This window comes from Oryzias latipes, chromosome 22, assembly GCF_053564925.1.
Source record: "Oryzias latipes strain Hd-rR chromosome 22, Olatipes_Hd-rR_3.1".
NCBI lineage: Eukaryota > Metazoa > Chordata > Actinopteri > Beloniformes > Adrianichthyidae > Oryzias > Oryzias latipes.
Genome location: NC_136258.1, coordinates 30,197,219 through 30,219,420, shown reverse-complemented (window position 1 = coordinate 30,219,420; position 22,202 = coordinate 30,197,219). Strand labels below are relative to the sequence as shown.

At 50.1% G+C, this 22,202-nt stretch overlaps 2 protein-coding genes across 10 annotated transcripts in view; one reads left to right on the top strand and one right to left on the bottom strand.

Moving 5' to 3' along the window:
• The first annotated feature begins 66 nt into the window (after positions 1-66).
• On the top strand, positions 67-13,901 carry ddo (D-aspartate oxidase). Of its 6 annotated transcripts, none has more exons than XM_023951291.2 (6): positions 67-408; positions 3,265-3,576; positions 9,586-9,757; positions 9,822-9,930; positions 12,820-12,996; positions 13,064-13,901. In XM_023951291.2, the coding sequence occupies exons 1-6, from the start codon at positions 67-69 to the stop codon at positions 13,620-13,622; spliced, it is 1,671 nt and encodes a 556-aa protein (XP_023807059.2). In that variant the 3' UTR covers positions 13,623-13,901. The 6 variants fall into 6 exon arrangements, with proteins under 6 accessions (XP_023807059.2, XP_023807058.2, XP_078797383.1 ...); XM_023951289.2 differs by lacking the exons at positions 67-408; positions 3,265-3,576 and adding exons at positions 9,125-9,226; positions 9,325-9,400; XM_023951287.2 differs by lacking the exons at positions 67-408; positions 3,265-3,576 and adding exons at positions 9,125-9,226; positions 9,325-9,428.
• sash1b (SAM and SH3 domain containing 1b) overlaps positions 13,764-22,202 on the bottom strand; it is a 37,434-nt gene continuing 28,995 nt past the window's right edge. For 2 of the 4 annotated variants that reach the window (XM_023951279.2, XM_023951283.2), the window contains exons 5-17: positions 20,760-20,800; positions 20,590-20,691; positions 20,410-20,522; positions 20,223-20,324; positions 17,644-17,746; positions 17,236-17,543; positions 17,041-17,109; positions 16,678-16,821; positions 16,470-16,608; positions 16,059-16,228; positions 15,780-15,983; positions 15,550-15,709; positions 14,950-15,257 (exon numbers count right to left, since the gene is read on the bottom strand). In XM_023951279.2, the coding sequence (XP_023807047.1) occupies positions 15,094-15,257; positions 15,550-15,709; positions 15,780-15,983; positions 16,059-16,228; positions 16,470-16,608; positions 16,678-16,821; positions 17,041-17,109; positions 17,236-17,543; positions 17,644-17,746; positions 20,223-20,324; positions 20,410-20,522; positions 20,590-20,691; positions 20,760-20,800 (1,819 nt within the window). In that variant the 3' untranslated portion in view covers positions 14,950-15,093. Of the gene's footprint in view, positions 15,258-15,549; positions 15,710-15,779; positions 15,984-16,058; positions 16,229-16,469; positions 16,609-16,677; positions 16,822-17,040; positions 17,110-17,235; positions 17,544-17,643; positions 17,747-20,222; positions 20,325-20,409; positions 20,523-20,589; positions 20,692-20,759; positions 20,801-22,202 lie in introns of all 4 variants that reach the window. The other 2 variants (XM_023951282.2, XM_023951280.2) reach the window with 2 other exon arrangements.

Sequence of the window (22,202 nt, the reverse complement as noted above, 5' to 3'; positions counted from 1 at the left end):
ACGCGCCGCGCCGCGCTCAGCAACGGCGCGGCGGCGCGCTCCTCCACGCGCACCTGTGCGCCGTAGATGAAGTCGAGCGCGGCCGCGAAGGCGTCCGCCGTCATGCCGTCCAGGCGGAGGGTGGAGGGGTGGAGCTGCTCCCCCGCCGTGAACATGACGGAGAAGAAGTCGCTGCTGGCCGCGAGCAGCGCTTTGTGCGCCTTGAAGCGCACGTCCTCCACCACCAGCGTGACGTCACACAGCTGCTCCTCGCGGCGGAGCTCATCAAACCTGCGGAGCACGCGCTGCTCGTGCGAGCGCGCGGCCACCAGCGGCGAGGCTGGTCCTTTCCGAGACATCTATGCCCCCCCCCACGAGCAGCTGAGCCGGGAGCCCCTGCAGGAGGAGGAGGATGAAGAGGAGATTCAGGTTGGTTTCATTTCATCCAATGAAGAATTTCAATTTTCGTAAAAGATCCTGACAGAAAGTCTAAAAAAAAGCATTTTGTCTTTAGAAACCCGTTTTTTATTGGACAGTGTTGATATAGATATGACTGCTTGTAACAGTACCTATTTAGTGACCAGAAGGCGGCGCTGTTCTACCAGACATGTGAGTAATCAGAACCTGCCCATATAAGGAGGATGTTCACTTCCTTCCTCCTCTGTCTGTTTTGCTCGGCCTGTTGAGAAAAACGTGTCTGTCCGTCTGATTGGGTCAGAATTGTCCCGCTGCAGGTGGACAAACGGCATCAGCCTACCTGCAGGTTATGGTTCCAGAGACCCAGACGACGGACACATGCACAGCGGAAATGAGCTGGAAGTAGCAGCTAGCTTAGCTATGGACACAAAATGGCGAACAGAACCAAGATTAAATGTCCCACATTGGACGGGAGAGCAGAGGGGCATGAACCCTGAACGTTTCAGTGTAGGACTGAAGCAGACGGTCCTGAACGATCCGGCCGGACCTCCGTCAGCGGATGAACAAGCACCAGGGGCCTCATTTCTAAAGGTTGCGTACGCACAAAAGAAGGCGTACGCCACTCTCTACGCAATAGTTGAGATTTATAAAAAGCAAACTTGAGGGGAAAATGTGCGGTCCTCCACGCTCTGACCCAGGCGTACGCACAAAAACGGGTGAAAGGAGAAACGGCGACACCGTCGGCAGATGGAAGAAACACGTGAAAGTGAAAATGACAATACTGCCTCTCAGAAATAACATGAAGACTTCACAAAGCAAGTCTGACAATTAACAGCTACACAAACACCCGTTTGATCGATCAGCAGTGAAACAAACAAAAAAGATCAAACAAAAATTACAACAGAAATTCAAATGAACACATATTTGCAAAAAGAAAAGTGAAATATGTTCTGCAAATTGGCATGTTGTGCAATTCATCCTCATAAATAATATAGTTAACAGAACGAAATAATGTACAGAACTGATATTCTCGTCAGTGTGTCCGTCTGGAGGAGCAGATATAGTCAAAGTCAGCTTTATTGTCAAATATGCTGCATCCGTAAGACATACAGCACAGATGAAATTGCTTTCCTCCCACCCCACAGTGCAAGCAGCATGTACAATAATAAATAAACGACTTACGACTTAAAATACATTCTTTTAAAAACAATAAATCCTTGAAACCCAAAAAGATAAAGCCAAAAAACACTTAAGGTAGGGGAGAGAGGAGCCGCTGCGTGTGCACGCGCCGCCAGATGCGTGCGAATCAGACAGACGGACGGATGCATTAATTGTCCACTGGGGAAAGTTGTTTTCATATTAAAACATTTCTTCATAAGCTATGGAATTATGGTATTCATGCATATGCCTTTAGTTTGTTTTATTTTTGATAAAACAATGTATGGCGTATGTCTCAACCATTCATAAAGCAACAAGAAATTACATTTGCTGATCAATTTCCCATTTCCACGTCGATTATTACCGACATCTGTAGCTTGTCAGATGTAATTAAATGGATGGAAATAAAATGCCCCATCACAATGCGTAATGACGCACAATGGCTGATCTTGTGCTCTTGGAAGATGTGGCAAATGGAAGAATTCGGAGAGAACGCATCTTTAGACAGCAAGAAGACTTGCTGGCAAACGAGGACGAGTGTCTTATGAGCCGGTTCCGACTTCTTCGAGCCGTCCCTTTGGACCTCTGCGGGCTTTTGGGGGGGTGTCACCCGGTGCATCTGGCGCGTCGTGTCCCCCTGCGCCTCAGTCACCACTCCCCTTAAGGGATTCCCCAATTATTGCCGCCAGTCTCTCAAGAGGGGTCAGCTCCGGTGTCCCCCCCCCCCCCCCCGTGGCAGACACACTCTGGCGATGCAGCGCCAGACGCTTTTTTGCCGCGACTTTGATGTCCGACCATTTCTTTTTTACTTCGGCCACGGTCCGAGGTTGTTAGGCTACAGCATTTTCACGTGTCTTTTTGGCTTTAGTAATGCCCACACTGTGCCCTCCAAACAACACTTTTCTCCTCTTTTCCACCTCGCCAACGATAAATTCTACTTCACAGTGAGTGAAGTTACGTTTTTTTCATTTCCTCTCTGTGTTGCCATGGTTTCGCAATCAATGAATATTCATTTGTGGGCGTTTCACGGACTATTTATGGGCAACTATGGGCGTGTCATGAAGCCGCAAAAGCTGCGCTGCATTTAGAATCGGTTGTGATTTATTAAGGGAAAGATGCGTAGGATGTGCGTGCGCACGGTTTTATAAATCTGAATATTTCTGTGCGTGCGCACGTCCTATGTTTCATCCGTACGCCACTTCTGACGCAAATCCTACGCAAAGCTTTATAAATGAGGCCCCAGATGACTAGCTTAACGCTGATGCATACTGGCCGCTGGCGCCATTATTGAACAATACCAGCTTGGGCCTGATATTCAGAGACACTAAAGACGAGGGCCGAGAGTCTCGGAGTGTTAAGACTGTTACGGAGTAGATCATCAGGGCGGAGCAAACCATTACAGCGCTCATGAGTGCGGGTGAAGCTCCGAGCGACGGATGGATGACGGCGATGATTATGAGGGGACTACCCGAAAAAAACAGGGCATTATGCACAGCTCTGCAGACATGAAGCTGGGAGAGTTCAAAGCCAAATTCAGGAACTCTGAAGATATAGACCCCAGAGATGACCAGACGGTAGAGAGAGTGCTGACAGCCCGAGCGGCCTCAAAGAAAAAGAGCGGACCCCCAACGGACCTGGTGTGTTGGAGATGTGGAGACAAAGGACAGAAAAAAGACGACTGCTCAAAGAAAGCTGCTGTATTCCCCACAGACGGAGCCTGCAGAAAGAAAGAACGTGGACGGGTTAAAGCTCAAGACGACTGCTGCGACAGCAGAAGCCATGAAGCGCATTGCAGACGGGTCGACACCAGGGGAGCCGCAAAAAAGGCAGACTTCACGTTTAAGACAGAGACGAAAGACGCCAGCGGAGCAGATCCAGGTAAAAGGACGAGTCGTCCCACTTTATCAACGACAGGAGCCGGTCAAGAGCTTCAACAGCACCTCCAAGCCAGAGAGACACAGCATGGAGCTGGCAGACGGAGGGCGTACTTCTGGGTTGGCACAAGGCAGAGGGGATGCACAGGTACGTCTCCTCAACAGTAAAGGGCGCCGATGACGTTGAAGAACGCCGTCTACATCCCCTCATGAAGTGTGACACTGCTAATGGTGCCAAGGGACACTTTGATGAGGGTGAAAATGTTCTTGAGGTGCCTGATGGCACCAGATTTACCAATGTGATGTGAAAATAATGTTCTAATGTTCAAACCTGGCACGAAATCATGGGTCACTGCATCTACGAAGACATACTGCGATTGCAGGAGGTAACAGTAGGCATGCACATTAAAGCTGCAAAACGTAAGCCAGACAAAGATTGTGGTGTATGCATAGAGGGAAAGTTCACCCAAACGAGAACCAGAAATCCACCTGACAAAGTTAAGACACCACTTGAGCTGGTGAACACAGATCTAGTCGATCCAGGAAGCAATGAATCAATAGATGGTTTCAAGCACATGCAGTCTTTTACAGACGTGTATACAGGACTGTGTTTGTTTACGTCTTAAAAGCAAAGAGGTAACAAATTAAGCCACTGAGAAGTTTCTGGCTGATGTAGCACCTTCTGGTACTGAAAAATGCATTCGGTCAAACAATGGGACTGAGTTGAGATGCCCTGCCCTTATTCCCCACACCACAAGGGGGTAGCAGAGAGGGAAAGGCGCACCCTTTCTGAGATGGCCCGGTGTATGCTTATCAACAGTCATCTACCCATGAGCCTTTGGCACTACGCCATCCAGGAGGCAGCTTACACCAGGAATTGATGCTTTAATAAGCACACGGGTACTACCCCCTGTACAGCTTTGACAGCAAAAAGGTCATTTGGCTAAGATGCACCAGTTTTGATCGGTGTGTTATGCCTACCAACAAGATAGAGGTCAACTAGACTCTAGGTGTGAGAGGGCTCTTCCTGGGTCACGATACAGGCAGTCCCACTTTTCTAGTCTACTATCCCAGTAAAGGGAAGTACGAAAGCACAGATTGGTGAAATGTATCCCAAAGACAACCTGTGAGAGCGGGACTCAGACTCAGGAGCTACATCTGGACTCCTGATCGCTGCTCACTGGTATAGACCACTGCTACCGAACAGTTTGCAGGGCTCCAGACTGCCACCAAATGGTAAACTGAATTTTACATCCAGTCGCACATGTGCTACCAGTAAATTTGCCTCCCCCACCCTCCGTATTTTTTATACATTAAACGTGGAAGGGGCACGTCAATGATCAATGAAATGACCAATGAGACACGAGCGCACACGCACGCAAACACACACACTCGCACACATACTCATGAGACGCGAGCACACACTCGCGTCTCATTGAGTGATGCCTAAGGGCGCCCAATGGGTGTGAGGAGAATAGGGAAAGCCACTGTAAGTGGCTAAAATGCATGGAGGGGGAGGGGCCTAGAGATAATCGACCACGCGTAAACATCTGTGGGAAGGAAACGGAGACAAATATCATCACAACCTGATATGTGCGTCTGAGCTATGAGTAAGTGAACTATTGATTCGTTCTTCAGACCTGCGGCTAGTTTACCAGTACCAGAGTCTACAGTCTCACCATCGGATGATGATTTTATCACGATTATGACAGGTGACCTGTCATAATCGTGATAAAATAGAAAAGGGTAAATTAATTAAATATTTTTTTCCACTGATCTGTGTTAAATATAACGTTTTCCACAGTTTCTGAGGTTAAAATCGCAGAATTTGAGTGTTGGGCGATCACAGACGGAGCTGAAACTCCGGGTGAGGCTCGGTAGCGCTGTGCCTCATGTCTGTCGGCGGGGCTCAACGTTACAGAGACGTGCGGTGGAAGCACTGCTATAGACCTGCAGAAACGGCTTTCCAGCAGGGGGCAGACGTGAGCTGACAGCTGCTTTGTAGCTACACTGGTGCCGTAGAAAAAGACCAAGAACGATTTTCTGCACTGAGAGGACAACTCATATAAAGGAAAATAAGGAAGACTTTTCCAACAGATCATAGAGGTTTTTCAAACCTCAAACAGTTAGGCCAAACACGTTTTTCAATGTTTGTTTTTTTTAAATAACATTGGAGTAAGTGGGTAAAAATGTAAGTAAAAATTTTAATTACATGAATTTGACATGATTTTACTAAAATCATTTATATTATTTTGAAAAAATACCAGGAATAGTTACTGATGGTCAAATGTGAGCTGAACACATCTGTATTCTTTCATTTGTTTACAGTACATATGAATAATTTATACACAGGAAGAGTGTTCTTTCCATGTCAATAAAAGAAATAATCTCTGTAGGACAAATATGATCTTGTGTGTATTTTATAAGCTGTTAACTGCCGTTGAATGAATGGTGAAATATTTAGTTCTTTCATTGTCAATCTCCACTCCAGAGGAGTCGTTGCCTCACCAGCCATCAACCTCATCGCACGTCACTGTGATGCAGAGTCAGACGTTGGTGTGCTTTCTCCGGCGTGTGTCCGGCCGCTGAAGTTGGCTTACGATTCACAGCTTCTGATTGGCGAGGGCACTAAAGGAAAATTCTGCTGCATTTTTCACATTAAGATCCTGGAATCCAGGTTTGATCAGTCCAGGTCCAGCGGTTTGTGAACAGGACCCGGTTTTAGGTGATCTTAATGTGTAAATATGTGGGAATCAGTGTTTATTTTGTTCTGGACACCACTGGAAACACAAATTCATATGATGGTTTCTCAGATCGCAGCAGCATTTCCGCCTTCAGCGATCGTCGGGAGCTTCGTGCTCCGCTGTGCGAAGGCAGCTGGCGGTCTGAAGAACAAAGCTTGTCCGCGGTGCGTCAGGAGGAGGACCGCAGAAGGCGGACATGAAGCTACTTAGTCCTGAGAAGCTGTGGAAACTCATCAGAAGTTCACAACCATCACAAAACCCTCGTCTCTGCCGCTAACACAGTCTGCTCCTGGTGTGTCTGTGTCTCTTAGCAGCATTTTCATTTTAATTATGACACATAATAAACGGTTTTTAAGTATAAAATGAAAAAGCATTTTGAAGTATTGCCTTTTTAATTTTAATTTTGAGTCATTTGATGCAGCTTCATTTTGAAAATTAAAAAGCATTTCTGTTAATCCATTTTAATTGTCAAATTAGACATTTCTAAATGAATTATGCTACACATTTACCAGAGAACGTCTTGAAAATGAAATGTCAAATACCATTTTCATTTTAAATTTAGTGACAGAGTGACAGAATAAGCTGTGTTGAGGAAGGAAATGAAAAAGCATTTTGGTGGATTGCCTTTTCGTTTTATTTTTGAGTCAAAAAATGCAGCTTCATTTTGAAAATGAAAAAGCATTTCTGGTTTTGACTTTGCTTTTTATTTATGCTACAGAATCGCTTCCATAGAATTTTAGCTTTCTCATACTTCAAAATTAACCTTTAACCAGCCAAAAATGTACTTATAATAAGAAGTTTTTAGTAGTTAAATCTAGTAGTAATTGTAATTGTTGAACCAATATTTGTACTTTTTGAGCTTTTCACGACGTTTAAGCACGGTTTACGGCTTTAGTGGAGAACTCGATGGTTAGTCGCAACGCTAATCGTTCAGAGCAGACAAAGCCGCCGTTGTGCGTTTAGAAATTTGTGAAGACAAAGCCGCGAAAAACTCATGTTGAAAAGTTTAAACACGTCAATAGTATTCGGGCATCACGGCGGAAGCTTGTGAGATTAGCACAGTCCGTTTTAGTGAGCTTTAAGGACCTTACCTTCGAGAGCGCTCACGGCCACACAGGAACGCACTATCGCGGGATGTGAAGCCTCAGCGAGATCTTCGGAACGCTGATCTAAAAATGCTCTGGAAGCTCCGGATTGTGTCGTCAGGACCAAAATGGCTGCTTATAGATCAACGTTAACGTAAACCGCTTTAACCGTATGAGTTCAGCATACTTCTTCGCGGTGTTCGCTTAAAAAGCTGTGTTGTTGAGATGAAATTGTTTTTAATCCGATTTTTACAACTCCGATTCCATAGTAATAAGCTAATTAAAAGTCAAAGTTATATAAATGGCCGTCGTCACATGACACGATTTTAGGGAGCGTCTACAAACAGCAACACGTCACCACAAACGTAAAATACCATTTTCCTGCTGCCATGAAAGTGATGTTATTTTTCCTAACACCAATGAATTCTTCCCAAAGTTTCTCTTCATTACCTTTTTTGAAAAATATACTTCAATTTTTTATAAATTAAAATACGGAAATGTTATTTATGTGCTCCATATTTCAAAATAAAACAAGTGCAGGGTCTGCGGCTGTAGATGAAACTGGACCGTAGATCAGCCGATGGAGGAAACGTTCTGTGTTTCTAGGAGAGTTAAAAAAGGACAGGTTCTTCTCAGCAGTGTTCCGTCTCTCAGGTCTATGAGGAGAACCGGAGAACACATCTTTGAATATTGTAATGTTTTTTGTGTTTTTATTGAACATTTGGCAAAACTTTTCACCACAAATGATCAAGTTGAGTGACCTAAAGATCCTGCATGGATAAGAATTCTGCATTTTTGGTGTTTCATCACCACGTTCCCTCACACGGATGATCTCTACAACCTTCTTTAGTCGGGATGTTTTTGTGACATTAAACATTTCATCTACAATGATGATGTTCTGGAGATCAAATCCGCCTTCAGGAGCTGCTGAGGAGATCTGTGATCTGGATCATCCTGGTGACGGATAAAACCAGGGAGGATAAAAGGATTCAGTTTCATTTTCTGTCCATCAAAGTTCAGATGTTTGGACACGCTTAGAGACGACCCGTGTGACGATGAAGACGACGAAGACCGTTCTCAGAGAGACGCACTTTCAATGTGCGCAGTCCGGCTAAAGACATTCTGCATCCATCTATCAGAATCAGAAAAACTTTATTGATCCCACACGTGGGAAATTTGTTCGTTACCATAACAACTGACAGGGAAAGAAAGACTAAGAATAATATAAAATAATAACAAAAAACAAGAACAAGGAAAATGTGGTATAATTTAAAAAGCTATTTACAAAACAGTGCAGGTAAAGAGATGTGCAAAATAAAGAAAAAGAGGGGGAAAAAAAGCAAAGGTTATCTTTTGCATTGTGTGTTGTTGTACAGGGTTATTGCATTGGGTATGAATGACTATTGGTACCGGGCGGTTTTGGAGCGGAGCTGTCTGAGCCTCCTGGAGAAGGAGCTCCGCTGTTTGTCCAGAACAGGGTGGAGAGGATGCTCTGGGTTGTCCATGATTGAAAGGAGTCTGTTCAGGGACCTCCTCTCCATCACTGCTTCAAAGGTTTCCTGTTTGCAGCCAATGACAGAACCCGCCTTCCTGATCAGCTGTTCAGTCTGTTGGTGTCACTGACTGCAGGTGCTGGCCCCCACAGACTGGTAGAAGATCCCCAGCATCTTGCTGCACACATTGAAAGACCTCAGCTTCCTCAGGAAGTAGAGTCTGCTGCAGGCCTTCTTGGACACAGCAGAGCTGTGGTTCCTCCAGCTCAGTCTGCTGTTTATAGTCACACATCCATCCATGATATAACTCATGTCTGTTGGACCACAGAGAAAGTGTAGCACTTTCCCCTCGCTCCCTAAACTCTGGCTGACCTTTAGTCTTTTTTCTGTTGGAAGCGTTTTCGTAACGCCAACTTTCTTTCTTCTCTGACCTTCACCTCAAAGGTTTTAATCAGGAAACGGAGGAAGTGCTTCAGGTTTGTTTTAGCTGCTTTTAGTTTTTACTGTTCAACCGTTTTTTCTGGTTTCAACATAAATGCAAAGATGAAGAAGCTCTGACTGCCCCCCCCCACAGTCACAGCACCGCAGCCTCTGTGGAGCTGCTCATGGAATCTGGAAAACTGGGAATGTTGTCTGTGAGGAGGTGAAATGTGAGCTGCTGGGAAAACAGCCCTGAAGGTGGTTTCATTCAGGGGGGGGTCTTCAGGATAGGTTTGTCTGTTGCAGTCACAGTAGATGCAACCTTTGACCCCAGGAGTTATGATGTCATAAAGTGAAACAACTGTTCCACTTAAAGGCTTTGTCTGACCCCCCACCCCCACTCTCTCTGTTGCAGATGAAGACGGTCAGGGTTGCTGTGGTGGGGGCCGGGGTGGTGGGGGTCTCCACGGCGGTCTGCATCGCAGAGGCGCTCCCCCTCTGCTCCGTCACCCTGATAGCTGACAGGTTCAGCCCGGACACCACCAGCGACGGCGCCGCAGGGATCCTGTTCGCCGCAGAGTTTCCAGGTGAGGCGAGGGGAAGGGGCTGCATCGTGCGGGCGGCGCGTTCTGACCACGGTGTCTTCATCAGACGTTCCCATAGCAACGCAGAGACGCTGGTTCAGGAGCAGCTTCCGGCACCTGCTGGCCATCGCTCAGTCTGAGGAGGCTCCTGAGGCCGGGGTCACCCTGAGCTCCGGGTAACGGAGGAGGAGGAGCAGGAGGAAGAGGAGCAAGAGGAGGAGGAGAATGAGGAAGAGGAGGAGCAGGAGGAGGAAGAGGAGGAGGAGCAGCAGGAGGAGCAGGAGGAGGAAGAGAAGCAGGAGGAAGAGGAGCAGCAGGAGGAGGAGGAGCAGGAGGAAGAGGAGCAGCAGGAGGAGCAGGGGGAAGAGGAGAAGCAGGAGGAAGAGGAGCAGCAGGAGGAGGAGGAGCAGGAGGAAGAGGAGGAGCAGGAGGAAGAGGAGCAGGGGGAAGAGGAGGAGCAGGAGGAAGAGGAGCAGCAGGAGGAGGAGGAGCAGGAAGAAGAAGAGGAGAAGGAGGAAGAGGAGGAGGAGCAGGAGGAAGATGAGGGGCAGGAGGAAGAGGGGCAGGAGGAATATGAGAAGGAAGAGGAGCAGGAGGAGGAGGAGGAGCAGGATGAAGAGGAGCAGGAGGAGGAGGAAGATGAGCAGGAGGAAGAGCAGGAGGAGGAAGAGGAGGGGCAGGCGGAGGAGGAAGAGGAGCTGGAGGAGGAGGAAAAGGAAGAGGAGCAGGAGGAGGAAGAAAAGGAAGAGGAGCGGCAGGAGTAAGAGAAGCAGGAGGAGGAGCAGGAGGAGGAGGAGCAAAAGGAGGAGGAGGAAGAGGAGCAGGAGGTGGAAGAGGAGGAGGAGCAGGAGGAGGACCAGGGGGAAGAGCACGAGGAGGAAGAGGAGGAGCAAGAGGAGGAGGAGGAAGAAGAGCAGGAGGAGGAAGAGGGGGAGCAAGAGGAGCAGGAAGAGGAGCAACAGGAGGAGGAGCAGGAAGAGGAGGAGCAAAAGGAGGAGGAGGAAGAGGAGCAAGAGGAACAGGAGGAGGAAGAGGGGGAGGAGGAGGAGAAGGAAGAGCAGGAGGAGGAAGAGGAGGAGCAGGAAGAGGAAGAGGAGCAAGAGGAGGAGCAGGAGAAAGTGGAGCAGGAAGAAGAAGAGGAGCAGGAGGAGGAGCGGGAGGAAGATGAGCAGGATGAGGAGCAGGAGGAGGAAGAGGAGCAGGAGGAAGAGGAGGAACAGGAGGAGGAAGATGAGAAGGAGGAGGAGCAGAAGGAGGAAGAGGAGCAGGAAGAGGAGCAGGAGGAAGAGGAGGAACAGGAGGAGGAAGAGGAGCAGGAGGAGGAGCAGGATGAAGAGGAGCAGGAGGAGGAGCAGGAGGAGGAGGAAGATGAGAGGGGGAGGAGCAGAAGGAGGAAGAGGAGGGGCAGGAGGAGGAAGAAAAGGAAGAGGAGCAGGAGGATGGAGAGGAGAGTGAGGAGGAGGAAAAGGAAGAGGAGCAGGAGGAAGATGAGCAGGAGGAGGAAGTGGAACAGGAGGAGGATGAAGAGGAGGAGCAGGAGGAAGAGGAAGAGGAGCAGGAGAAGGAGGAAGAGGAGCAGGAGGAGGAGCAGGAGGAGGAGGAAGAGGAGCAGGAAGAAAAGGAAGAGGAGCGGCAGGAGTAAGAGAAGCAGGAGGAGGAGCAGGAGGAGGAGGAGGAAGAAGAGCAGGAGGAGGAAGAGGGGGAGCAAGAGGAGCAGGAAGAGGAGCAACAGGAGGAGGAGCAGGAAGAGGAAGAGGAGGAGCAAAAGGAGGAGGAGGAAGAGGAGCAAGAGGAACAGGAGGAGGAAGAGGGGGAGGAGGAGGAGAAGGAAGAGCAGGAGGAGGAAGAGGAGGAGCAGGAAGAGGAAGAGGAGCAAGAGGAGGAGCAGGAGAAAGTGGAGCAGGAAGAAGAAGAGGAGCAGGAGGAGGAGCGGGAGGAAGATGAGCAGGATGAGGAGCAGGAGGAGGAAGAGGAGCAGGAGGAAGAGGAGGAACAGGAGGAGGAAGATGAGAAGAAGGAGGAGGAGCAGAAGGAGGAAGAGGAGCAGGAAGAGGAGCAGGAGGAAGAGGAGCAGGAGCAGGATGAAGAGGAGCAGGAGGAGGAGCAGGAGGAGGAGGAAGATGAGAGGGGGAGGAGCAGAAGGAGGAAGAGGAGGGGCAGGAGGAGGAAGAAAAGGAAGAGGAGCAGGAGGAGGAAGAGGAGAGTGAGGAGGAGGAAAAGGAAGAGGAGCAGGAGGAAGATGAGCAGGAGGAGGAAGAGGAACAGGAGGAGGATGAAGAGGAGGAGCAGGAGGAAGAGGAGCAGGAGAAGGAGGAAGAGGAGCAGGAGGAGGAGCAGGAGGAGGAGGAAGAGGAGCAGGAGGAGGAGGAAGAGGAGGAGCAGGAGGAAGAAGAAGAGGAGCAAGAGGAGGAAGAGGAGGAAGAGCAGGAGGAGAAGGAGGAGACGCTAACTTGACCACAAAATAAACTCAGCATAAAAAAACATTTTAGTTTATGTTGAAAAAATCTTTTTTTGTTAGTTAATATCAGATTCCTTCAGTGAGGATGCACCTCGACATCATAGCAGCATCGCTTCCAGAAACAACGTAAAGGAAGATAGCATTTAAAAAAAAGAACTTCTTTAGGGCGGAGCTTAAACAGGTCACATGTCATTATGTTTCTAGAAACTACAAATCGAGGAATTGTATTAAAATCATATACTTTTCAAAAATTATAGAAATCTGAATGATTGACATCAAAGCTTTTTTGTCTATTTTTTTATTTTAAATATTTTGGTTCATTTTAGAACAAATTCTTTGTTCCCATCGCTGGGAATCAAACCTTAATCTGAATAATTTTCCACTTTCTAGATGTTATAAGTGACTTTCTTACAGAATCAAGTACTTTCTACATTTGTTATCAGTTTCTAATCAATTCTGTAAATTAACTTAACATTTTAGTGGCTGAGGTCACTGTTACTTTGTTCTGGGTTTTGATCATTCTATGAGCAGCAGGAATATTTCCTCTTTGGCGATGTCAAACTCTTTCAGATGATGTAATCATTTGCCCGTGACCTTTTCTCTGCAGGTGGCAGATTTTTAAGGAGCTTCCGGAAACGCCGAAGCCCTTCTGGTGGGATTTGGTGATCGGTTTCCGGGCGATGACCAGCGGCGAGCTGCGGCGCTTCCCGGGTCACGCGTGCGGTCAGTTCTTCACCACCCTGAAGTGCGAGTGCCGCTCTTACCTGCCGTGGCTGCAGAGGAGGTTTGACCTTCGCCGTCTGACTGATGTCCCCGCCGTCGACGGCGCCTCACCCGCTGTGCTCCTGCAGGTTCCGAGGAGCTGGAGGGCGGGTGGAGCGGAGGCGGGTGGGCAGCCTGCAGGAGCTCGGCGGCGACTTCGACCTGCTGGTGAACTGCTCGGGTCTGGGCTCCAGGGCGCTGCTGGGCGACATGCAGGTGGAGCCGGTCAGAGGCCAGGTCCTGCAGGTGGAGGCTCCGTGGCTGCAGCACTTCATCCGGGACGGAGACGGGAAGACCTACATCTACCCGGGGGTCCGCAGCGTCACCATAGGCGGAACCCGGCAGGCGGGGGACTGGAGGCTGGGGGAGGACCAGACCGACACTGAAGGCATCGTGGAGCGCTGCAGGAGGCTGGAGCCGTCGCTGAGCAGAGCCAAGGTTCTGGGCTGTTGGGTCGGCCTGAGGCCCGGCAGGAGGAACCCGAGGGTGGAGAAGGAGCTGCTGCAGCTGGGGGGCCGCCGGGTCCCTGTGGTCCATAACTACGGCCACGGAGGCTGGGGGGTGACCCTGGCCTGGGGCACAGCCGTGGACGCTGTGGAGCTGGTCCGGCAGAGCCTTCAGGAGACGCCTCCTCGGTCCAAACTGTGAGGTTCTGCTGCAGAACCAGAACTTCAAAAAGAACCCCCCCCCCACCAGTATGTGGGAAAGGTTGTGTAGCTATGAAACATGACGAAAACATGCCTGCTGCTGATGCATGCTGGGAATAAAACAGTCCACAGAGAGACGCTGTTTTAGTTAGATGATTTCTGAATAAAATTTATTAATTTAACAGAAAAACAGGATTTCTTTCAAAAACTGAAGCTTTAGAAATAAACGTTTCCAAGTCTTCCTATATTTAAGTTTAATGAATAAAAACATTTTATTATATTTTAGTTGTAATGCCCCCCCCTCCTCTGATTAACGAGTGTCCCTGAATGCATCATCGGCTCCTCCTCAGGGACCTCCTTCAGCTTCTTCCCCTCATCTTTAGTCTGGATTCTTCCAGAGAATAGATCTCCATGGTAACCGAGATGCTTTGAAGCCAAAGATCAGTTCACATCATCTGAGAAATCTGCTTTTAGTCTGGAAATCATTTGAAAGAAAAGATGTTTCTCAGTCCGGTGGGGGGGGGCATTGGTTCTGGAAGGATGTGAGTCGGGAACGAGGGCGGAGTCAGGAGAAGACCTCTGGGGAGGGGAGGAGGCTGGAGGAGGACCTTTCCATGCTGGAAGCTGCAGATCTGTCCGTTCCTGAAATGAAGGAGTCATGAAGCTGCAGGAGGAGCAGAGGAGGGAGGAAGAAGAGGAGGAGCAGAGGAGGGAGGAAGAAGAGGGAGGAAGAGGAGGCCCCACAGGGAGGAAGAACTCCACAAACACCTCAGTTCTGCTGCTTCACGTTTGGACAAAACATCAACAAAATGTCTCCATAAATATTTGAACCTTCAGGCACATCACCCCCCCCCCCACACACACACACACACTGAAAAACGGCTCTGAGACATTCGCTGACAGTCAGCAAACAGACGCTCCAGCAGGAATCTGTCCGTCATCAGCGCTGCTCCTGGTTTTTTTTTTTTCTGGATTTTTCCAAAATCTTTTATTATCAAAAGGATTTGAAACAAAGACGTTTCAGGAAATCTCTGACAGACTGAGTCATCAGGAACCGGACCAGGATCTGCTTCTGGGTGATGACAGCAGGTTCATGTTCAAGCATCTGCAGACTGAAGGTCGACCTTCTCCACAGCAGAACTCAGAGAACCGTCGGGGGCGGAGTGTTGGAACCAGACGGTTCCTCTGGAGCTTTAACACAGACGCAGAACTCTGGAGAACGCTTCCTCCACGTCTGATCCAGGAGATCCACGAGAACCAGGAGAAAAACTGGAACCGGAGCAGTTCCTTATGAAGAAGGAGGAACAGAGAAGGAGCAGATGGCTGCAGGAGGAGGCGGAGCTCACAGGCGGAGCTCACAGGCGGAGCTCACAGGCGGAGCTCACAGGAGGAGCTCACAGGAGGAGCTCACAGGCGGAGCTCACAGGCGGAGCTCACAGGCGGAGCTCACAGGAGGAGCTCACAGGAGGAGCTCACAGGAGGAGCTCACAGGCTGTCGTCAGGCTGTCGTCACCGTTCTCCAGGTTCTCGCTGCTCTCGTAGCAGCCGGAGTCCCGCGGCGAGTCTCCCAGCAGCCCACACCGCTCCAGCAGCAGCTTCTCCTGCGAGCCCGCGCCGCGCTCGGGGTCGCTGCTCCCTGCAGGACACAGCGCCACCAGCAGGTGAGTGAAAGCACGACTCAAAGGGTTTGTGTCAATCAGCTGATAAGAAATCACTTATTCGATTGACATCCCTGGATATTGTCGCCATGGCAACCTGAACAGACACTTTGGCGCAGAGACGTTGCTGCAGATCGGCTGCAGTCGTGACAGGAACCTGGTGGTCGTCATGGAGCCTCTGCTGCTGTTTCTGAGGTGCAGCTTGTCTAAAGGGGGCGTGGTCTTCAGCTGAAGGCCACACCCCCTCCGGTCTTCACACACAGCTCTTACCTGAGCCGCCGTCGTACTCCTGCAGCAGCTCCACGGCGGTGAGCAGCACGGCTCTGTGCTGAGCGTCCCGGATGTTCAGCTCGTCCAGGTCCTCCTCCTCCAGGAGCTTGAAGGTGTCCAGATCCTCGTAGCCGTTGAACAGGAAGGTGGGGAGATGCTCCTGCAGACAAACAGGTCTCAGCGGCGTGACCCACCCCCCGTTCCCCCCACAGACAGGACGTGGTTGCTACTTTGAGGTTGATGCGCTCCAGCAGCTCCTCCACGGACGTGGGTTTGGGCTGCCGGACCTTCGTCCTCCTGCGCGTCTTCCTGGGTTTGGTTCCGTCCTTCAGAACGTCCACATAGATGAACTTGAAGGTTCCAACTTTTCCGTGGAGCATTCCCATCCAGGTTCCCATTGGCGGTTTACTGATAACGTCGATGACATCACCGCTCTGCAGTAGGACACATGGGGGCGTGGTCTTTCCTGATGACAGCTGACATGTCTGAGCATCGTTGGCTCCTCCTACCTTCAGCTTCAGGGAGTCAGTGTCGTAGGGGCTCGGCGTGAAGTCTGTGTGCACCCGGGCCCGCCCACAAAAGGGTCCCTGGTACGGAAGCTCCTCCTCCTCGCCATCCTCAGACTTCACGCTCTCTCTGTTGCTGCTGGAAGAGTCCGTGGTTCCGACCGTCTGTCCGCCTGCACAAAAACCAAAAGATCAAACCGTCAGACGCTTTCCAAGGACACTGGTCTGGGGGTTTGGGCCCCCCAGCCCTGGTCCTCAGGATTTGCCCCCCCCCCTGCATGTTCAGTCTGCAGACAGGTGTCTCCTCGTTCTGATCCAGGTGATCAGCAGCAGGAGGTGCAGGCAGATCTGGAGGATCTAGCAGACCAGGGTGGGGCTTTAGTGTTTCAGGGGGTTGAAGGCCCCTAAGGTCACCTGTAGACTCACTCATGCAGCTCTGTCCGCTCAGCGAGCTTCTGAGGCTCTCCACTGACCCCCCCATCTTCAGCTTGGCTTGGTCCATGGTGTGGGTCTGGGGGGAGTGGGGGCAGCTGGAGACTCGGTCTGGGCTGGACTGTGGCACAGAGAGGAGGCGTTAGGAAGGAGTTTCTGCTGGGCTCCTGTGGGCGTGTCCTCAGCATACCTGGTCAGAGCGGGGGCTGTGTTGTCTCCGGGACATGTGCTTCCTCATGGTCTCCCTCACAGACTTCACCTTCCTGCCCAAAGAGATGCGCGACACCTGCGGAGAACTTGCGGCGCTCCTCTTCACGCCGCTTCCATCGGTCTTCTGAGTGAAGGAGTGAAGCAGAAGGTGATGTTCTACAGACGTCTGAAGGAGGCCAGAGCCTCTGCGGCTGAAAGCAGAGAGCCGTCAGGAGACCAAACGGAGGGGATGCAGGGTGGTGGGAGGTAGTGGTCAGGGCTTCTATAATGATGTGAAGCATCAAATCGTCCAGACATGGATGCAAACATGCAGTTGTGTTGTGGGTTCTCCTGCAGGACGTACCTCGTGCTCAGGAGGTGTGGCGGACGCCGCGCGGCTGCAGAGGTCGAATCCTCCGAAGCTGCAGGCTCTCTGCAGACAAACAGGATCGGCTGCATCATGAATGTGTTCAAGCCTAAACAGACTGGAGTTCCGACCCGAGACAGTCTGGATCTGTGTTTGTAAGATGACCCCGCCCCCCCACTGTGGTCCACCCACCCCATGGTGGCTCAGCGAGCCCAGCAGCGGGGGGCGGAGCTCCCCGTCCGTCACAGAGCGAGCCAGTCTCGCCTCTGCGTGATCACAGCCTTCTGGATCAGGAAGGAAGCAGCTCCTGCCCGCCCCCCTCGTGTCGCCTATCACCCCAGTCCTGATGTCGGCGGGGCTTAGGCTGCTGGAGGACTGGGAGGGAGTCATGCTGTCAGAAGTCAACTGCTCCTGTAAAACGTCAGGTGAGGGGGCCACTGGACATGGCGTGGGGGTTTGGGGCTCCTGTGAACAGGGGGGGTCGTCCACATTCAGCCCCTCTGAAAACAGGGAGAGACAAAAACAGAAAAAACTGGAATCTGTTCTGCAGGAGTAAAATTGATCTATGACCACTGAAGATTAAAATCCAAAAACTGGAACCTTCTGCTGTGCGTCCGCCAGGATCTTCACCCTGGACCAGCTTCTTCTTCACTTTATGGCCAGAGAGGACTGACTTATCCTCGTTGTTCTCCACCTCAGGAGGCTGAGGGGGAGAGACGGATGTGAGGAGAAAAATGAGTTCTCTGGCAGAACAGCTGATGTGACCACAACCAAGACAGGGCAGACAAATTCATGTGTGAAGTACATGGAACATGACCACACCCACTGTGACCAGGGTCTGCGGGTGGTTCAGAGAACCCGGGGAACCCTTGTGCTATCCTGGGCACTTTAACATTGGGAGTTGGGTCATCTAGACCCACTAGACAGTGCTCTGAAACTTTTTTCTTCAATGATTTGTGATCTTCACTGGTGTCCATGGATTACATGAAATCTTTCCACCTTTATCCACCTTTGTCATGGTGGGGAGAACACGTCTATGTAGGGGTGGGGGGTCATCTAAGATAGCACAAGGGTTAAAGACTAAAGGTGACAGAGTCTTTGCCGCAGTGCTCCATTCCTCTGTAACTCCCTTCCTCTCAGCCTCAGATCTGCAGCTAAAAACATCTTTTTAAATTTGTTTTTTCATAATTATTTTTATATTCTGTGTTTTACTGTGAAGCACTTTGTGTTTTTTATCTTGAAAGGTGCTGTACAGATAAAGTAAAGTCATCTGTTGTTATTATAAATGTGACCACACCCAAATGTAAAATGACCACGCCCACAATAAATGTGATTGCGCCCACACGCCAAGCGTAAGACAACAGGAAAAGTCAAAAACCAGGAACAGTCAGAAACCAGGAATAAACTGAAACCAGGAACAGTCAAAAACCAGAAACAGTCAGAAACCAGAAACTGTCAGAAACCAGGAATAGACTGAAACCAGGAACAGCCAGAAAACAGGAAAGACTGAAACCAGGAACAGTCAGAAACCAGAAACAGTCACAAACCAGGAATAGACTGAAACCAGAAACTGTCAGAAACCAGGAACAGTCAGAAACCAGGAATAGACTGAAACCAGGAACAGTCATAAACCAAGAACAGTCAAAAAGCAGAAACAGTCAGAAACCAGAAACTGTCAGAAACCAAGAACAGTCAGAAACCAGAAACGGTCAGAAACCAGAAACTGTCAGAAACCAGGAACAGTCAAAAACCAAAAACGGTCAAAAAACTGTCAGAAACCAGGAACAGCCAGAAAACAAGAAATACTGAAACCAGGAATAGTCAGAAACCAGGAACAGTCAGAAAACAGGAACAGTCAAAAACCAGAAACAGTCAGAAACCAGAAACTGTCAGAAAACCCGGAACAGTCAAAAACCAGAAACGGTCAAAAAACAGAAACAGTCAGAAACCAGGAACAGCCAGAAAACAGGAAAGACTGAAACAAGGAACAGTCAGAAACCAGAAAGAGACAAAAAAACAGGAAAGACTGAAACCAGGAACGGTCAGAAACCAGAAACAGTCAGAAACCAGGAATAGACTGAAACCAGGAACAGTCCGAAACCAGAAACAGTCAGAACCCAGGAATAGACTGAAACCAGGAACAGATAGAAACCAGAAACAGTCAGAAAACAGGAAAGACTGAAACCAGGAACGGTCAGAAACCAGAAACAGTCAGAAACCAGGAATAGACTGAAACCAGGAACCGTCAGAAACCAGAAACTGTCAGAAACCAGGAATAGACTGAAACCAAGAACAGTCAGAAACAAGGGAACTGTCAGAAACCAGGAATAGACTGAAACCAGGAACAGTCAAAAACGAGAAACAGTCAGAAACCAGGAACAGTCAAAAACTAGAAACAGTCAGAAACCAGAAACTGTCAGAAACCAGGAACAGTCAAAAACGAGAAACAGTCAGAAACCAGGAACAGTCAAAAACCAGGAACAGTCAGAAACCAGGAACAGTCAAAAAGCAGAAACAGTCAGAAACCACAAACAGTCAGAAACCAGGAACTGTCAGAAACCAGGAACAGTCAGAAAACAGGAACAGTCAAAAACCAGAAACAGTCAGAAACCAGAAACTGTTAGAAACTAGGAACAGTCAAAAACCAGAAACAGTCAAAAAACAGAAACAGTCAGAAACCAGGAACAGCCAGGAAACAGGAATGACTGAAACCAGGAAAAGTTAGAAACCAGGAATAGACTGAAACCAGGAACAGTCAGAAAACAGAAACAGTCAGAAACCAGGAATAGACTGAAACCAGTAACAGTCAGAAACCAGAAACAGTCAGAAAACAGGAAAGATTGAAACCAGGAACAGTCAAAAACCAGAAACAGTCAGAAACCAGGAACAGTCAGAAAACAGAAACAGTCAGAAACCAGGAACTGTCAGAAAACAGAAACAGTCAGAAACCAGGAACTGTCAGAAACCAGGAACAGTCAGAAACCAGGAACAGACATTAGTAGCTGAAGTGAAACAATTTCCTGATCCTTGGGTTAAAGATGTTTTTCTGGTTGTATCTGCCCCTTTCAACAGCATAATAGGGGTGGGTCCGTTCACAGTGATGAATGGGGTTCAGTAGCTGCCCTGCATAAATGGGGGGAACTGAGCGGACCCCTGTCCACACTCTCATCCAAACTCACAGTGCAGCTGAAAGCCTCATTGGTGCTGGAGCTGGATGGATCTGGGGATTCTGCCGAGTTGGACCTGGACGTCTGCCGGTTCTGAACCTCAAACTCCTTCAACTGTAAGAAGAGCAGGTTGCTATGGCAACATTAAAGAAAGAAAGTCTCTGCAGATCATCTTGATAAAGATCTCGTGACATCTCACCCGAGCTAGGGCTTCTTCGATGGAGATCATGTTCTCCTTCACCATCATCATCAGCTGGATACGTTCTTCATCACTCATGGTGATTTCACTGGCCACAAAACCCACACTGTCTCCTGAAAAAGAACTCAGGTCAGCTGGACCTGCTGAGGAGTACAGAGAAGGTTCTGATCCGGAACCAACCTTTGGAAATCTGACGCACATTACCAGGAACATCTGGAGACTTCTGGGACTTCCGGAAACTTTGCCAGATGGACTTGCTCTTTCTCTTGGCCTCCCATCTTCCTGTGAAACATTTCAGTTTGAACTTCACTCTGACCCACATTCAGTCCACACCCGATCTCCACTCTCACCTGCGGAGCCTTCGTCTGAGCTGGACTTGTTCACATCAGACCTGCAGCAGAGAAGCACAGCGGTGATGGGGCAGGAACCTAAAAACTGCAGGGAGGAGCAGAACCAGACACCCGAGGAGGAGCAAAACCAGACAGCCAAGGAGTAGCAGAACCTACCCCCCAGGAAGGAGCAGAATCAACCCCCCAGGGAGGAGCAGAACCAGACAGCCAAGGAGTAGCAGAACCAACCCCCCAGGAAGGAGCAGAACCTAACCCCCAGGGAGGACCAGAACCAGACAGCCAAGGAGTAGCAAAACCTACCCCCCAAGGAGGAGCAGAACCTACCCCCCAAGGAGGAGCAGAACCTACCCCCCAGGGAGGAGCAGAACCAGACACCCGAGGAGGAGCAGAATCAACCCCCCAAGGAGGAGCAGAACCAGACAGCCAAGGAGTAGCAGAACCTACCCCCCAGGAAGGAGCAGAATCAACCCCCCAAGGAGGAGCAGAACCAGACAGCCAAGGAGGAGCAGAACCAACCCCCCAAGGAGGAGCAGAACCTACCCCCCAGGAAGGAGCAGAATCAACCCCCCAAGGAGGAGCAGAACCAGACAGCCAAGGAGTAGCAGAACCAACCCCCCAGGAAGGAGCAGAACCTAACCCCCAGGGAGGACCAGAACCAGACAGCCAAGGAGTAGCAAAACCTACCCCCCAAGGAGGAGCAGAACCTACCCCCCAAGGAGGAGCAGAACCTACCCCCCAGGGAGGAGCAGAACCAGACACCCGAGGAGGAGCAGAATCAACCCCCCAAGGAGGAGCAGAACCAGACAGCCAAGGAGTAGCAGAACCTACCCCCCAGGAAGGAGCAGAATCAACCCCCCAGGAAGGAGCAGAATCAACCCCCCAGGGAGGACCAGAACCAGACAGCCAAGGAGGAGCAGAACCAACCCCCCAAGGAGGAGCAGAACCTACCCCCCAGGGAGGAGCAGAACCAGACACCGAGGAGGAGCAGAACCTACCCCCCCTGGAAGGAGCAGAACCTACCCCCCAGGAAGGAGCAGAACCTACCCCCCAGGGAGGAGCAGAATCAACCCCCCAAGGAGGAGCAGAACCAGACAGCCAAGGAGGAGCAGAACCTACCCCCCCTGGAAGGAGCAGAATCAACCCCCCAGGGAGGACCAGAACCAGACAGCCAAGGAGGAGCAGAACCAACCCCCCAAGGAGGAGCAGAACCTACCCCCCAGGGAGGAGCAGAACCAGACACCGAGGAGGAGCAGAACCTACCCCCCAGGAAGGAGCAGAACCTACCCCCCAGGGAGGAGCAGAATCAACCCCCCAAGGAGGAGCAGAACCAGACAGCCAAGGAGGAGCAGAACCTACCCCCCCTGGAAGGAGCAGAACCTACCCCCCAGGAAGGAGCAGAACCTACCCCCCAGGGAGGAGCAGAACCAGACAGCCAAGGAGGAG

Coding starts and splice junctions, on each gene's coding strand:
- ddo (XM_023951291.2), top strand. CDS start 67: ATGAAGTCGAGCGCGGCCGCGAAGGCGTCCGCCGTCATGCCGTCCAGG. Junction 409..3,264: donor AGGATGAAGAGGAGATTCAG/GTTGGTTTCATT, acceptor TATTCCCCACAG/ACGGAGCCTGCAGAAAGAAA. Junction 12,997..13,063: donor CTGCCGTGGCTGCAGAGGAG/GTTTGACCTTCG, acceptor GTGCTCCTGCAG/GTTCCGAGGAGCTGGAGGGC.